The sequence below is a fragment of the Osmerus mordax genome, chromosome 11 (genome assembly GCF_038355195.1).
Source record: "Osmerus mordax isolate fOsmMor3 chromosome 11, fOsmMor3.pri, whole genome shotgun sequence".
Taxonomy (NCBI): domain Eukaryota; kingdom Metazoa; phylum Chordata; class Actinopteri; order Osmeriformes; family Osmeridae; genus Osmerus; species Osmerus mordax.
In genome coordinates, this window is record NC_090060.1 from 15050306 (window position 1) to 15066702 (window position 16397).

Below are 16397 nucleotides of genomic sequence, written 5' to 3' on the forward strand. Positions count from 1 at the left end.
CTAGTCTGCCACCACTAAAATCTTGATATAGGCCATACACAAAGTCTAATTTATGTTTTCATAGGCTTTACCCAACCCACATGTTGTCTAATTAGGTTTACTTTTATCCAGGCTATTACTTTAATACCTAACTCTGTATTAACTTGATTTGAAATTATATTTAATTTATCTCACGTGAGATAAAATACAAAATCCAGTTTCCTTAGACGTTGGTCTATACATTTGACACGAAAAACTATCATTCCTATCAGCCGAACTTGTCATTTGAAGGGAGGGTCTGTGGACAGTGTGTGATTTAGCTGTAACCCAATTACTTAGCTCAGCGTCGGGTTATCAACTCCACCCGCAGTACAATATCGATGTCATTTTACACCAGTTCGAAGTGCAGGTAGAAAGGTGTGCATCTTAGACAAGCTTTACAAGACAGCGGCACTGAGAACAATGGGAGAGATAAGAGCCAGATCGATTGAATTAGGCTACATTAGTATTTCTTGTAAGATCACGAAAGCCAACTCCTGAAGTACAACTACGACGACATAAGTGTCTCATCAACGACGCCTTATAAAGTTCAAATATAAGATACTGCCGTAGCCATGGAGTAAACATGGGGGCGAAATCTGCTGGGGAGTCTAAGGGTTCCCTCCTGAGAACATTTTACGTTTAGTTATGAATATGATTACATTTGTTATGATAATTTCGGACAGCGTGCGTGGTTGCCTATCGTAGCGTAGCACGTTTATATTTTATGTATATTTTTATATCAATATATTGGGGGGGACATTTTGAGCAGATTTGAATATTGTGATATAAAAATATTGTGACGTGTCCCCAATATATATTATGATTACGGCCCTGCTGCTGAGTATGGTAGACCTGAAGCCATGAACGACCTTAGGCCATTCACAGAAGCGTACCTATTCGTTAACTATCCCGCGGCGTCCATAGGCCTAATGATCAACTACATTGATACTACACTGAAAGTTAGACTTAAAGTAGCCTACTCAATAATTATTGGCAGGCGCAACGTTATGCCTCAGTAAATACTAATTAAACATGCATTCAACATGTATTTAACCCCAATATCCATGGGAAATATAGCTACACAATAGGCTAGTTCCTTATGATAAGGAACTACGTGCAATACTTTCATGTTTACTCACTTTGTTTTGCTCTCCAGGAGGTCATCGAACCTGCCCAATAATATTGGTTCAGAAATGCAGCAGCGACGGCACCTGCTGCTTGCATCAAGTTTTCGTGCGTTAAGGCGCAGCTACCACAGTCAAAGCAAATTTAGGTTTGGACGGTATAGGCTATGCATTAAGTATTTGTTTTATTTTTTACTGTGTTGAAATAAATAAATAAATACAATCTTTAATTTATTTATTTTATTCTATTGTTTCTCTGTTGAAGTCTATGTTTGGCAAGTAAAACCCAATTCAAAACAGAAAATTAATGAACAGGTTGTCAATCAACCTCTTCCTTATACAGGCATATTTGATATACATTGAGCATATATGCCTCTACGAGAAATGTGAATTAGGCCTACAATTATTGTTGTGAAAATCTTAGGATAAAGACAACGACGAAAAAAAACTTAACAATATATGCCTAATAGCCTAATTATCAATCTGTAACAGAACAGTCTATCCCCTTTCACCAAACTCTTTAGCATATAGTCTACGACAGAGTCCAAAGTTCATAAAAGTTTTGCTGATAACAGAACCCAATAAAAGCAACTGCGCTGCAGTGTAAACACATGTCTACCTGCCTCGCTGTCAGAGCGGCCTTCTTCTAAGGATTTGCATAAAGGCCCCATCAGCCAGCCCACTAATTACCATGTTTTATATTCCCTGCCCTCCAAAAGCATCATGGCAAATGATATCACTCTCCTCTACAGGGAAGTGAACCAGCCCCTCCGAGCAGGTGTCAGCAGTGGATAATTCACATCAACACTGGACAGGAGAGGAAGAGAGATTTTTTTCTCCTCTCTTTCTTCTCCACCAACTTCCCTTCCCTTTAGTTAGATTATTTGTTAATTTAATTTTTTTTTTATGTTCTCGAAAATGGTTTCAAAATTGACCTCCCTTCAGCAGGAGCTCCTCAGCGCCTTGTTAGATTCCGGAGTTTCCAAAGATGTCCTAATCCAAGCCCTGGACGACATGGACCCTAGCCCGAACGGCTTTGGAGTTAAATTGGAGAACCTACAGATGTCTCCCCCAAACTCAAAAATGAACGGAAACGATTCGGATTCAAAGCCGATATTTCATCAACTGACAAATGGTCACGGAACGGGTAAATTGTCTGGAGACGAGGGATCCGAGGACGGGGATGAGTTCGACACTCCGCCTATATTGAAAGAATTACAGTCGATGAACACGGAGGAAGCTGTGGAACAGCGAGCAGAAATTGACCGCATGCTAGCGTAAGTGACAAAAATGTCTTTAAATGTGAAGTGTTCTGTCGAATATTGTAGGATAACTAAATCCAACAGACTTCATCCAGGTTTAACTGTTTCGGGGTTAGGCTATTAGTTTTCTGGACTGAGTTTATAGCTGTAGATTTGTAGTTTATTAAATCTGACTTGGTTGTAGCCCATTTCAAATAGAATAGGCCTACATAAATAGGCCTTTTATGGCATAATTTGCGTATAATAATCAGTTGTTCACAAAATATAACTATAGGCCTACTGTGTAAATATTTGAGAATTCTAAATTAGGATAAACTAAAACGAAAAAAGAGAAAAGCCATGCCTGTGTTTACAAATTTGAAACATCGCGCCAGTAGCTAATTTTCTGGTTACTAATTATCAACACGGGTTATTATTTCTTTGAGCTTTGCAAAATTCTGCGTAACACGCTCTATTTATTATTAACTCACTCCACCTCTCGCAAAGATAAACACTGTAATAGCCTACAAGAAGAGAAAGTGAATTATTTGTTAAAAGGCAGACCTTGTTTTGTCTGTTGTCAACATATTGGTTAGTAAATGCCATCCTCATAATAATATAGCATATCATGTCAATTTGTGATAGTAGTCTAAATAGGATATGGCCTGCCAATATAGCCAAGGCTACATAAATAATATCAATACGTTGACATGAATATGCCAAATAATAAAATGCCACGTAGTCTCATATAGCCTAGACCAAATAGCCTACGCTTTTTGGCTACGCTAGGCCTATCGAAAAGAAACATGGCCTACAAGTTTCAAATGTTCTTACCTATAGCCTTCCCATGTACAAACAATTTTTCAAAAGTTCATTCATAATTCCAAAACCGGAAGAAAATCAAAACTAACCCACGTGTAGTTAAGTTATTATTAATTTTATTCTATAAATCATCAACTGAAAGATACACAGTGGCGTATGATTAGACTGAATGGAGATCTGGTTATTCATTGTCGAAAGTTATAAACCAACATATCTTAACCCACAGATTTAAAAGGCATTCTCCAAAACAAACAACAGTAGATTTGTGAAGTCAATAGTCGTTTTAATCTCAGATTAGTAGGCTATGTGATGGTAAGTGTGAATTTTACTGTAATATTTTAGAACAAGAATACAGATCATTCCGAAGAGCTTGTTTGGTTTTTCGACTGAATGGCTCAACATTTATTCATGTACTTTTATTTAGAACAATCTTTTGTCTTAAACCTGAATTTGCTAATCATAGGCCTATACTTTCTTTGAGGTTATTTCTATTAAAAATTAAACTTCTGATTGATTGCCGTTCTTCCTACGATTAGGCCTCCTGAAATTAAATCCGACAACCTTGATTCGCCTCTATTTACGTAATCTCATGTAATTTTGTTAAATGGAATAAATGATAAATTGGAACTTTTCGAATGTCTCGAGAAATTATCCAAATTAATAAGCGGAGAAAGGGTATTGGCTACGCTAAATGGCAACAACTCGTCTGTAGCCTAAATCAAACGTTTTCCTTTGACCGTGTCCGAACCATCAGCCAATTTTATATTATGATTAACATAGGCTATGTGGCTTATTTGTTAAATTACATTGCTAGAGATTGTTGGTGCCTATAGCCCAGTACAATCCTAGCATATATTATAGCCTAGGCAAATTGTGTTTGAAATGGAATAATACGTAGGCCGGACAGTCAATCAGTGTTTATGCAGTATTTTCGAGTTTCAGAACTTTGTTCGGAAATCTCCTAGTTGGATTGCACCAGCTCAATCAGTTGGTCTAACCTTTGAAAGTATTTACAGCCCATTGAATACAATGATTAACGGTCGTTTATTAGGGTGCTTAACAGTTGCTCCTACAAGTCTTTAAACTTGGGGCCTTACGAAACAGAAAAAAACTTAACTCCGAAATCACAGAGGAAAACATGGAGCTGTTTTCCATTAGGAAAATAGTGCATTAGGCTACGTGCATCGGGTTGCAGTTTAACATTTAGACTAGTATTATTATCAGGAATAGGCATAGTAACCGTAATGCTAGGTTGGTATGCTATGTCATATCTGATATTAAACGTATTTCCTTTATGTTACACCCAGTGAGGACCCATGGCGTGCAGCCCGAACGATCAAAGGCTACATGCAGCAGCATAACATCCCTCAGCGCGAGGTAGTGGATGTAACGGGACTGAACCAGTCTCACCTCTCGCAGCACCTCAACAAAGGCACACCGATGAAAACTCAGAAAAGAATGGCACTCTACACCTGGTACGTCAGGAAACAGCGGGAAATTCTCAGACGTAAGTAAATATTTTTCTCACACAACTTTCGATATGGTTTAAGTTTGAGGTTCTTAACAATTCATTAATTACAATTAATCAATACCCTTTCAAGATCAAATTATAATTATTTGGATATACTTATACATATAGGCCTACTTATGCACAGCAAAGGCTTATAAACCATAACCTAAAATGTTGGTAGCCAGTTGCATATAAGATCTTTATATATTTTATGGACACAAGTCAAGTCAATGATGCATATCTGTATTATTTAATTGTGTACATGGTCCGAGTATGTATTCTATACCATCAAATGTGCCCTGTCTTATTTTTCAGAATTCAACCAGGCAGTGCAAGGTTCTGGCAGCAATATGACAGACAAAGGCAATCAGGATCAGGTGATGTTTTTCTTCCCAGAGTTTAACCCACCTGGTCAGAATATGGGACAGTCCAGTGACGAAGTGGGCTCTGAACCATCCTGCAAGAAAATGAGACGCAACCGTTTCAAATGGGGGCCTGCATCCCAGCAAATCCTGTACCAGGCTTACGAACGCCAGAAGAACCCCAGCAAAGAGGAGAGGGAAGCCCTGGTGGAAGAATGCAACAGGTACGAGGGAACACCTTAACGGTCGCCCATTAATCCACTCATAATTGAATACGAACACTACACAATTATTACGTCACACTGACTACACTCAGCACGGTTGTCTCTATTAGTGTTTCGATGACTCTATTATTCATTAAATTCATTCATGAAAATAACTAACAATATTTACATGTGTTCTTCCAGGGCTGAGTGCCTTCAGAGAGGCGTGTCTCCCTCTAAGGCCCACGGCCTGGGCTCAAACCTGGTTACCGAGGTGCGTGTTTACAACTGGTTCGCCAACCGGCGGAAAGAGGAGGCTTTCCGGCAGAAGCTTGCGATGGATGCTTACAGTGGGCCGACCCACGGCCTCAACCCCCTCATGGCCCACAGCTCTCCACACCACCCGCAGAATAGCGCTTCTCCACCCAGTAAGATGCTAGGTAGCGTCACCACACACTGGAACCCGCCCCAGTCACATGACATTTCCCTATTCACATGTGCTTTTGCATTCTTCCTGTACAGAAATGAGGATCAAGCAGATCATTTAGTTTTATAATTTTATGGTGCTGGGATTCAATCTGCCATGGTCCTAGCAGAACATTGTCAAAATAACAATTTTCTCCTAATGCGTCAGTTAGAAGAGAATTGAGCAGCACAGTTGACGAGATGAGAGAAAGGAGAGTGAGGCTGGGTGATCAATGAGAGTGAGTGTTGTGAGAGAGCTGAGCAAATGCCATTGTTATTCTGATCTTTGAAGACACACTGAGAACAATCCACATTGTACCTGCAATCTCCACTCCAAAGTCAGCAGGCAGAAACGTGGCACAAAGCGCAGCAGTCTTGTGACAGGCTAGGGTCAGCGTGAGGTCAGGGAGGTCTGGCCCTATGGCCCCACCGATCTTGTTCAGCTCCACCATGGCCTCACTCAGTTCAGGTAGGCCACTGTTGACTTTCTTCACAATCTCAAAGTTACTGAACCCAGAACAAGGAAATGCAGCATCCAAGTGTTCTGATCTTTTGACCTCAAATTGTTGTTTCCTGAAACTGTTGTGTTTGAGCAAACTATCTTGAGCATTCTACATAAAACCAAGCAGGTACTTGGACATAGCACTATCCACCCACCACCATAAAATTAATGATTTGGGAGACTAAATCAAAGTCAATTGTTGTCCTTTCATGTCAGACCACGAGGTCAACCTTGCAGAGACAACCAACCATTTGTCGTGACTCTACTAGTTACTGTTGGATATAGTGGTCCCATTAGTGGATGGTCTGTTTGCTTGTGTTTTTTCCCCAACACACCTGACCAGGCAACGACCTCAGGTTGGAAAGCCAGGAAGGTCGCCAATTGGCTTGTTACGGCGGAGAGGGAGGGAAGTTGATTGTGAGGCTATGGGGTCAGGCAGAAGATACTCTGCTCTCCATGGAACCGGGTTTCCCTGCTTACAAGGTGTCCTGCTGGCAACATCAGCTGTTTTTCAGTGTCGGCCTCTGGCCTGACAATAACCTCTCAGTGGGCCCTCCATCAGGTTGCCAGGGCACGGCCTGTATTATGCATGGTTAATGGACAATTAAAATCCCTGGCAGCTACATCTCCACAGTCTTTGATAAGGAGCTCCCCTGACTTCTCCTCTCTATAGCCCTGCCTGGAGGGGGGCCTTATTGTCTGTGGTGTATTAGAAGACTGCAGTGACTGTAGCCTAGGTTCATTTATCTCCGCTGGGGCTTGGGGAGGGACTGTTTTTTAAAGCCTCCCCCCCCCCCCCCCCCCCTCACCTTTATGGCCGTCAGTATTGTGGCGGAGGCTGGGCGCAGACCCCACCAGCAGGAGCTGTCCTGTGGTATTGGTTCTTTTCTGGCCAGACAGGACTGATGAGGCCCTCTGTGCTGCCGGTGTATAGAGAACAGGGGAACCCCCTTCACAGCCTCGCTGGCCTGGGTATGTGACGAGGTCAGTGCTGGGTCAGGGTCTCTCTCATTCCATACATTTGTATCGATCGAGGTTTGGTTGGTTCATCACTACTGCAGAGATAGGCAGCGGTTGTTTTGGAATAGGGTAACTTGATGGATGCCTTTAAATCAGATAGGAGGCAAACCGAAATGAAAAGCTAAAAACTAAATTGTTTTGTAATTTTTCAGTTGCTGAGGGATTGCTTCTATTTGTGAGTAAATTAATGTGCTGAGCCAAGTGTTTTAATGGAAAAGATAAGAGGTGGGCACTTGAATTCAGCAAACAAGCAGCCAATGTGACGTACGTGTGTGTTTATGAGCAGGTTCGCAGACAGAAAAAAAATTCTCATTGGAGAAATGAGGGCAGTGCCAGACAGAGTATGTTGTGTTGGTTAATCTCAAAACACAGCATGGTAGAACTGGTTACTTGATCTTACACTGAACATAAGGGATGGTATCTTTTATTGTTGCCTTTAATCAATGTATTGAATATTTATGTTGACTTTCTTTGCATTGCAAGCACAATTTTATTTACGGTTTCATGCATCAAAGCGGAAAAGCAACCTTGATAGCGACGCCAATCAGCAAAGATAATCCAGACAGAGTAACATCTTTTATTTTACCAAAAGTACCAACAAATTAAATTCAATGCCTGATAAACCACACTTCTGATTGGTGGTTTTCCAGATACAAAGGTGCTGATTTAGTGAGTGTGTAAGCAGGGTGGTGTTTCCCTGTGTCAGCCCTGTGTGCTGCTCTCTGCAAGGCCCTGACAGGCACAATGGGCCAGATACGTCCTGTAGAGACCCTGGAGGTCTTACATATGCACCATGGTCACAATGAGCACTGCCTGGGGATGGGGAGAGAAGCTTTGATTTTACATGGCTCTCACAGAGAGCTGAGGCCTTTTCAAAACCTGCTGCACTCTACAGCTACCACTCCCCTTCCAAAGTTCTCGCCCTCCCCCTTTCTCTTAAAGAACCCTGCTCCTGTTAAAAGTTCAAACGAACTCGCTGTCACACGACATCGGAAGCCTGTGTGCCAGATTGATTCTGTGAATCAACTTCATGGATTTACATTTTAGGATAATCCCCAACGTCAAGTATTTGATGATGAGCTGTGAATCGCTACTCCAACCCTCCTACGTTGTGGGGACACTCGGGTTGTTATACGAACCCTTCTTCCTCGCTACAGTTGGCCTAGATATGGCCCCCTCCCCGTCCCAGCTTCAGACGAGACGGCAGAGGGCTTCCTGGCTGACAGTGGGGTTCCCTGCAGCCAGAGTTACTGCTGGCCACTGGGAGACTGTCCTAAATAGCATCCCTCTCCCCTTGACACTTTTAGAGGTGGCCCAGCTCAGGGATTACTGCCTGTTTATGAGTTCTCAGCCATTGTTTGGCTGTGGGGGTCATAGGTCCGGGTGGAGTGTTTTATTGTTTTGTACCAGTGTTTACAAGGCGCGGTGGAGTGCTATGGGGTTGCTAGTATGTTGCTGAATACAATTTGAGGTCTGTAGTCCTCTTGTGGTCTTGGCAGGCTGGATGATATGCGGTCAGTGGATGAAATACGTATCTCTGTCTTTCTCGGCTTTAGATCTGCAACAATCAATGTACTAGTCGTTTTCAAACTGATCGTGTATTTGCTCAGGGTCAACTGAAATCCTGCTTACAATACTGTATTTTAATTCAATTATAATTGTTGTTCAGAGTGGACCCGGTACCAGCTCCCCCTGTTGTTTATTTAATCACAAACGGAGCGCTGTGTCAGTGTCCGCTGTGACCGTTGCAGAGCCCTCGGTGTGACATGTGTGGGTCAGGGACAGAGAGCTCTGATCTGAGCTCTGACGATCTCAGATCTGAGAGCAAACAGAGCCTGTCTCCCCACGGCCAGGACAATCCAGGGAGCCAGGGACCCTCTACAGACCCTCTGTGAAGGGCTGAGGTGACAGGATAAGAATGTGTTTGACATTGTTTGTAATTGTGTAATGTTTGCACTGTCGGTATCAGAAGGGGGCTAGGATGGGCAAACATGCATTTGATAGGTGGTAGACAGGCATTCCTGAGCTTCAGCAGTGAGAGAGGAGAGACAGCACAGGGGTCTAGACACACTGAGTGTGGGCTCTTTAGTGATGTCACAGAATGCATTGTCAGGAGAGACCAGGCGCTGGATGTAACGGCTGGATGTCTGGTGCTGGTGCTGGCCCACCAACACAGCCCCCGTGAGCTCAGAAAGTCTGGACGGGGACGGGGGGGACGGGGGGTGGTGGCGTTGTGTTGTGTGTGTGTGTACACACCGGGTGGCCTTGGCTGGGCTGTCCCGATAGCAGCGGTGGAGGGGTCAGTGTTTGTGTTTACTCTGGTTTCCAGTCAAAGAGCAGGTGAATCTGACGGCTCAGAGCGACGCAACCACTGTCCTGCCCGCCCATCTTCCTGCCCTATCAACTATACCCCCATGACAGTTGTTGTTAGCCACGAAAAACATCCCAGAATCTAATCTTTCTCTCTCTTTTTCCCCCCCACTTCCTACTTCTTGCCCTCCAGTGCGTTACAGCCAGGGACCTGGTGAGGTCAGTTCCTCGACGACCATCAGTCACCACGGCAGCAACTCCATGGCAACCAGTCAATCCGTGTTACAGCAGGTGTCTCCGGCTGGCTTGGACCCCAGCCACAGTCTGCTGTCACCTGACGCCAAGATGGTGAGTGAGCACACCTGGGCCCTCCCTGGCCTCAGATTAGATAAGGCCCAGGGCCTGCGTTTATCCTAGACATACAAAGCAAGTTCCAGAGCCATGCTCCCATGCTCCTGTCAGCAGGGTTCAACAATTAGAGCATTGTGCTTCCCTGTGTGGACGGTGGAGGAAGGTGGTGAGGAGGCCTTGGTTTAGCACACAGCTGGGCCCGAAGTTCAGCCTTTGCCAGCATGGGCCCGGCTCGTCAACAGTTTTGCCAATAAACCTGACAAAGAAACATTCTACTCTTATTGATTAAATGCCCTGTAACAAGGGGCGGAGGGTGGAGGGCGGAGCGGAGAGTTCAAGCTGCTCTGCCAGGTATATGACGACAACCGGCGCTAATGCTAAAGGGGGTTTGTCTGCCTTCAGCAAAGGGAACAACCTTCTCCCCTCTGCCCTGATTCAATATTTGATCAGTGAAAGCGAAACTTGCGTGCAGGGATAATCAAATTCAGAATTACTCTTTAGCTTAGTCAAGTAAAGTAGTCGTGAGTATTCTGGTGGTTGAGAGGGAGGTAGCTTGTGGTGTGGAGCAGGACTGGCAGGGTTTTATCTCTCGGTCCAGATGAGAGCCTACCCAGTCCCTCGTCTCTGACCAGGCTGTAGTCAAATAGATCCCATGAGGATTCCCATCAAGATACCCATTAGATCAGACCGCACCCGTTGAACTGTAGAAACATTTAGTTTCTACAGTCTGCTGAGGGAACATGGATGTGTGCACCTGCAGGCACTGTGCATACTGTACTGTGTGTGTGTGTGTGGGGGGGGAGGGGGGGGGGGGGTGTTCAGCTTGTGCACTTGCACGGGCATGAAAACACACACTGGCAGACAAAGCTGCACTCAATGTATGTTTTATCGCTTTCTGATTTTTTCTTCCGTATCAGTATTTGCTAGTGTAGATGACTGTAGTAACACAAGCACAATATCACACAAAAGCCACATTGCTGAGTCAACATTCATGTTGTGACCTGCTTTGCTGAGAACATGTAGTTTCACTTCCAAAATACAATTTGGCATCTACATGCGACTCCATGCCCGGACTTAAGAGTTAATGTTGAAAGCCCAGAGTTAATATTGATATTATATAAGCCTACTGCTATTTCTACAAAACCAGCTCAATATCTACGTTTTACCACTAAATATATTGATGTTTCTCTCTTTCTCTCTCTCCAGATCTCAGTGTCGGGTGGAGGTTTGCCACCAGTGAGCACGCTGACAAACATCCACAGTTCTCACCACTCCCACCAGCAGACACAGAACCTCATCATGCCCCTCATGGCCATAGCACAAAGTGAGTCGGCCATTTTACTTCCTGTTTCGGGCCCAGCTGTTTGATGTCCGAACAGCCATTTTATATCCCATGCTCAGTGGGAGAGCAACATTCAAGTGATGTTCACTTTACACCCGAAGTCACATATAAAATGACAATACCAGGGCATTGTTTGTGTTTTGTGATGTTCTCATTGTCAGCTATTATCCTGCCTACATATGATTTTCATGTTAGCGATGTGACTTGAACTAACGGACGTCCGCCTGTCCCCCAGGTATGAACACGTCGCAGTCCCAGTCGGTGCCGGTGATCAACAGTGTGGCGGGAAGCCTTGCGGCGCTGCAGCCAATCCAGTACAGCCCGCACCAGCAGGGCCTCATGCAGCAGTCTCCAAGCCACATGAGTCAGCAGCCCTTCATGGCCACCGTCACACACTCACACAGTCAGTACCATCACTGTCTCTCTTCCTGAAACCGTACCACCGTCCTGTCTGCTCAGCCTCTCTCCCCGACGCTGTTCCCCTTGAGCTACTGTAGTCTGAGTAGGAATGGGGGGTCAGAGGAGTTATAAGGGCTCTCATATCATTACATGTGAATGGTTAACACTCTGGAAGCCGTATTCATATATGTTGTTAATGCGTGGACGGGATACTGCATTTTTTCGGTACATTTGACACCGTGAATCATTAAGCATCCACTGACGGTGTGTGTGTGTGTCTGCAGTGTACCCTCACAAGCAGGAGCCTCCACAGTACTCCCACCCGTCTCGGTTCTCCTCAGCCATGGTGGTCACGGACGCCAACAGCCTCAGCACCCTCAGCTCCATGTCCTCCAGCAAACAGGTGAGTGAAGCCCCCCCCCCCCCCCCCCCCCCCCCGCACGCTCTCCTAACTCGGGCCTGGAGCCCCCTGCATCTCTGGTGATTTTTTCTCTGCCTTTCCGGCCGCCTGCACTGCTGTGGTAGCTGTAGTAACAGGTGATGTGTTGTTTAGGCATCAGATGGCATCCACTATCTTAACTGGGTGATTTTGAACAGCATTGAACAGCTGCAGTTTAACAAACACAAGCTTTTAGTAGACCCTGTATTTTGTAGTTAGCGCTTTACACTGCACTGTTTTTGGAGAAGATCTCCTATGAGAGATTAATATATTGAGATCAATCCATTTGTACTTAATCTACTAACACACTGCATCTTTCACAACTCAATCATCCTATTCACAGAAATACAATCTGAGCACACTCTAACTTTATGATAAGATCAGGACAGAAAGACAGATAGACAGGTGTGTGTATGTGTGTCTGTGTGGGTGTGTGTTCTGACTGTGTGTTGACCTGTTTAATCCCTGTCGCATTAGGATTCTGCAGTAAACAAGATGGTGCAACTAGGGGGGCTCTCCTGGGTAAATACGACTTTATTAGTATCAGTTATTACAGTCACTTAGTTTGGCATTGTGAGTGACCTTCACATGCACCACAAATGGTCAAATACAATCTTTCCATGTACATGCGTGCCAATCTGTTTTCCATAGACATCAAAAACATTCAGTTGATATCATGGTCTCATGCAGCAGTGTGTGGCATAATAAACATACTTGGCAGACGGAATTACAACAGAAGATTTCATAGATTTAATATTGATAGGTTTTAACAGCTGGCTTTTTCGGTTTACTCTTGGTGCTCAGTTTGACCCTACACATCCCAAATGCTTTTGTCAGAGCATGTGGACCGCAAATCTCAATCAGTGGGCCAAGCGGGTGTATGGATACTCCTCTGAATTCCTATTTCCTTTGAAAGACCCAACCAATCAATCACCTGTGCCCTCAGCCAGAACGGTACTTGATTAACGATGCCTCCTTTCGCTTTCCTCTCCCTGGTGAGAGAGTGGCTCTCCCTGGCTTGGCAGATCAGGAAATGAACCCCACTGTTAATCAAAGTTGTGGAAGCTCGTGTCCTGCTACTCAGGCTTGCTTCCTTGATTCCGATGAGGGTGGGGTGAGGGTGGAGTTTACAGTAATTACAGCTCTTCCCCTATTCCACTTCTCCCTACTCTCGGTGATCGCTCTAGCCTGAAATGCTGTCCTGCTCGCTGCTTTCACACGCTCAACTTCCCACGCTGAGAGACAGGGCTCTCACACCACGACATTGTCGCTGAACGGCTGACCGGCTGACCGGCTGAGGCGCTTAAAAAAACCCTCCTCGGAATAGCTGGCCCAGTTTTATTGCTTTTGTTACCTCTCAGATCAGGATTGACTCTATAGATTGTGTAAATAGATATAGGTGGATTACTGCTTACTTTTTTGTTGTGGTATCGTAAACACAAGCCTCTCCTTGCTATTCTAGTTCGAGTCCATTTTCTCAGGTTATGACTGGGGCTTTATAGAAAGGCATGTTGTGAAAAGCCAGCGTTTAGAGAGTAATTAGCCAACAGGCTCTCCTAGTCTCTATCTTATCAGGCCTCTGTTTGGCCTAGGTAGTGTAGACAGAAGGCAGGGGGGTCTTCTCATGACACAACCGACATGGCCAGGCTTTATAACAGTCTTGTTTACTGAAGACCCCCCCCTCAACACACACACACACACAACCACCACCGCCCCTGCCCCCACAAGCACCCCCCCAGTGCCAACCACCACCGCCCCTGCCCCCACAAGCACCCCCCCCAGTGCCAACCACCACCGCCCCTGCCCCCACAAGCACCCCCCCCAGTGCCAACCACCACCGCCCCTGCCCCCACAAGCACCTCCCCAGTGCTAACCACCACCGCCCCCATTTAAAACCCACCTCCATTTAGAGCCCTGTGTCTAATGACTGGGGTCTTAGCAGCTCCACCTTTATCAGGTGAGGCTGTTTGCTGTCCGCGGGGTCGTTCCAAGGTCAGTGGCCTCCACCCCTTCTGAGAAAGGGAAAAATAAATTCCACAAACATTTTGAAAAAGGCTGTTTCTATGGCAACACGGCCCTCCAGAGAGAGCGGAACGAGGATAAGGAATGTATTTGGTCAGGTGTGGCACACAAAGGTGCAGGGAGGACTCGTTTAGAGTTGGTGATTTTAGACAATCTCACACCTAGAGGAAATGCTTCTCAGTGTCACACAACAATGCATCTTCACAAGCAGCAGTTACAATGTTTCCCCTGTTTCCTGTTTTGTTTGACTAAGTGGTTTGTTTGTTTGAGTGACGTTGTCTCTCTGACGTGGTCCTCTCTCTCTCCTTCTGCAGTGTCCTCTTCAAGCCTGGTGAGGTTGCACACCTGACTTCTTTGGTGCCTAGCAACAGGAGCTCCCTTTTCCACCCTCTCTCTGTGGTAACCGTGACAACTCCTAATAACTACCCACTGGACGATGAGTCAATAAATCAAGCGTGGTGGCGGAGGGCAGAAAACTGCCGGCAAAGAGACAGAGAAACGAACCCTGCAGGTCTGCAATAAGTGGGAAGGAGACACAGCAGGAGTTACTCTCATAAACACAGATGATCAACAAGGATATGATTTATTTTTTAAACACAATCTTTGAAAACAGTATTCATTGCTCTACCTTTCATTGAAAATTGTACATAAATGACATTCCTCGTTTTTCTTTTTTTTTTTTTTTTTGCCACGGCCAATCATTTGTGACTATCACCACAGAACAAACCAAATGATGCTGTGTCTCTGCCCTGTGTACTGCGGGGTTCGTCATGCGAGGACGGGAGCAGAGGCCCTGGTAGACAGTGATACTATGTGATTAAGAGACAAAGTTGCACAGAAGCTGAGCTGATCTACTACTGTCTGTCTGTGTATGGCAGGACTCTGTTACAGGCAGTGGGATCGCCTCTTGCCAAGTGCCTGGACTCATGGCCAGATGTTTCTTGTCTTCAGCAGCCACTGAAATTATGATCCACATTTTTAACTGTCTTATCAATAGCCGAGCACACTAGCAGAACTGTTTGACAATCATATTTACCTTGTTCGAAAACAACTTTATTGATTTTGTAGATAGATATTTCATATAAATGTTCTGTTTCAAGTCTTCCATTTGTTGTTTTTTATATATATATATATTTCTTTTCTGTACAGCATATCGTGCTGTTTTATAGTCTGAAGGATTTGTCACAAAATGTTTGTAATGTCTTGTGTAAACTGTGATTGAGACATTTGACAATCTTTGGAATACATTGAAGGATTATGAAATGTGACTGGACTGGCCATTTCAGACCAAACCCTGTAAATATCTCCAGAAATGACCGACTGTTGTCAGAGCAGCCTACCACATCAGGGTGATTACGAATACACTACAGCATGTACACAAGCTTGAGTAAACCCACTTACACCTGTTTCTCATACTCTTTTTCAAGGTACATAATTCAAAGTCTGCCATGTTTCACAAACTAACTTCACCTTGTAAAATAACTGTCACATCGTCCTTGTGTGCCTTGAAACCCAGTCCTAATCCCAGGACGCAGGTCCGGACTACTGTCCCAGCAAGCCCTGCTCAGTTAAGATGGATTCCTCACCTCCCACATCCTCAATATCCTCAGAAGTCCAATATGTCAGAGTAAAGATAAAAGATGAAATTGTGAAATAATTTGATTTCTTTTCTTAATACTCTCATAATAAATCATTGAGGGACCCCCCCCCCCCACCACCACCTGTCATAGTGAAAATATTTACAAGTATTTGTAAGAAAAACATTGATATTAGTCTGGAATCTTGTTAAGGGGTTGAGAGAAGGAGGAGGACCTTGTTGTGACAGCGGCTGTTGTAATCAGGCTGGATTCCACGGATGTTGGGAAAGGTTTGGGAGAGAATCCCACAACCAGGGTTGGACACCCTAGCAAACAGTCTCAGACACTCATTATGCAGCCTGGGTTTGCTTGGTTGTGGGATCAGGGCGTGGTGCTATGGGTACTAGACATTTCACATAAGACATTTTGTAACTGCATTGTCAGTATATGTATTTGTCTTGAAGACTGATTGATTTAGCTTGATTGTCAAACATTCCAAACTTAAGCTGTACCATCTTGCTTGTGTTCTTATCACGGCTTCAGGCTTTTTTCAAACTCCTTTCCAATAGGTCATTATATTATTGTTGTTTTGTTATTATTTTTGTCAGTCTGTTATAAATATACCCACTGCTGACTGAATAGAGAACAGGCAGAACTTTCCATAATTCAGACTTCTAGAGGACCAGA

At 44.5% G+C, this 16397-nt stretch overlaps 1 protein-coding gene across 3 annotated transcripts; it reads left to right on the forward strand.

The window, feature by feature from the left end:
- Positions 1-1906: 1906 nt before the first annotated feature.
- hnf1ba (HNF1 homeobox Ba) lies at positions 1907-14468 on the forward strand. Of its 3 annotated transcripts, XM_067246561.1 has the most exons (10): positions 1907-2422; positions 4516-4715; positions 5034-5304; positions 5488-5711; positions 9774-9928; positions 11138-11255; positions 11509-11676; positions 11957-12075; positions 12589-12633; positions 14448-14468. In XM_067246561.1, the coding sequence occupies exons 1-10, from the start codon at positions 2052-2054 to the stop codon at positions 14466-14468; spliced, it is 1692 nt and encodes a 563-aa protein (XP_067102662.1). In that variant the 5' UTR covers positions 1907-2051. The 3 variants fall into 3 exon arrangements, with proteins under 3 accessions (XP_067102662.1, XP_067102663.1, XP_067102664.1); XM_067246562.1 differs by lacking the exon at positions 12589-12633 and having other exon boundaries at positions 5488-5726; XM_067246563.1 differs by lacking the exon at positions 12589-12633 and having other exon boundaries at positions 2064-2422; positions 5115-5304; positions 5488-5726.
- The last annotated feature ends 1929 nt before the right edge of the window (positions 14469-16397 follow it).

What these genes read in the sequence shown, in the direction of transcription:
- hnf1ba (XM_067246561.1), top strand. Translation starts at nt 2,052, where the DNA reads ATGTTCTCGAAAATGGTTTCAAAATTGACCTCCCTTCAGCAGGAGCTC. An exon ending in ACAGCGGGAAATTCTCAGAC is followed by an intron (nt 4,716 to 5,033) that starts GTAAGTAAATAT and finishes CTTATTTTTCAG; the next exon opens with AATTCAACCAGGCAGTGCAA. An exon ending in TGTCACCTGACGCCAAGATG is followed by an intron (nt 9,929 to 11,137) that starts GTGAGTGAGCAC and finishes CTCTCTCTCCAG; the next exon opens with ATCTCAGTGTCGGGTGGAGG.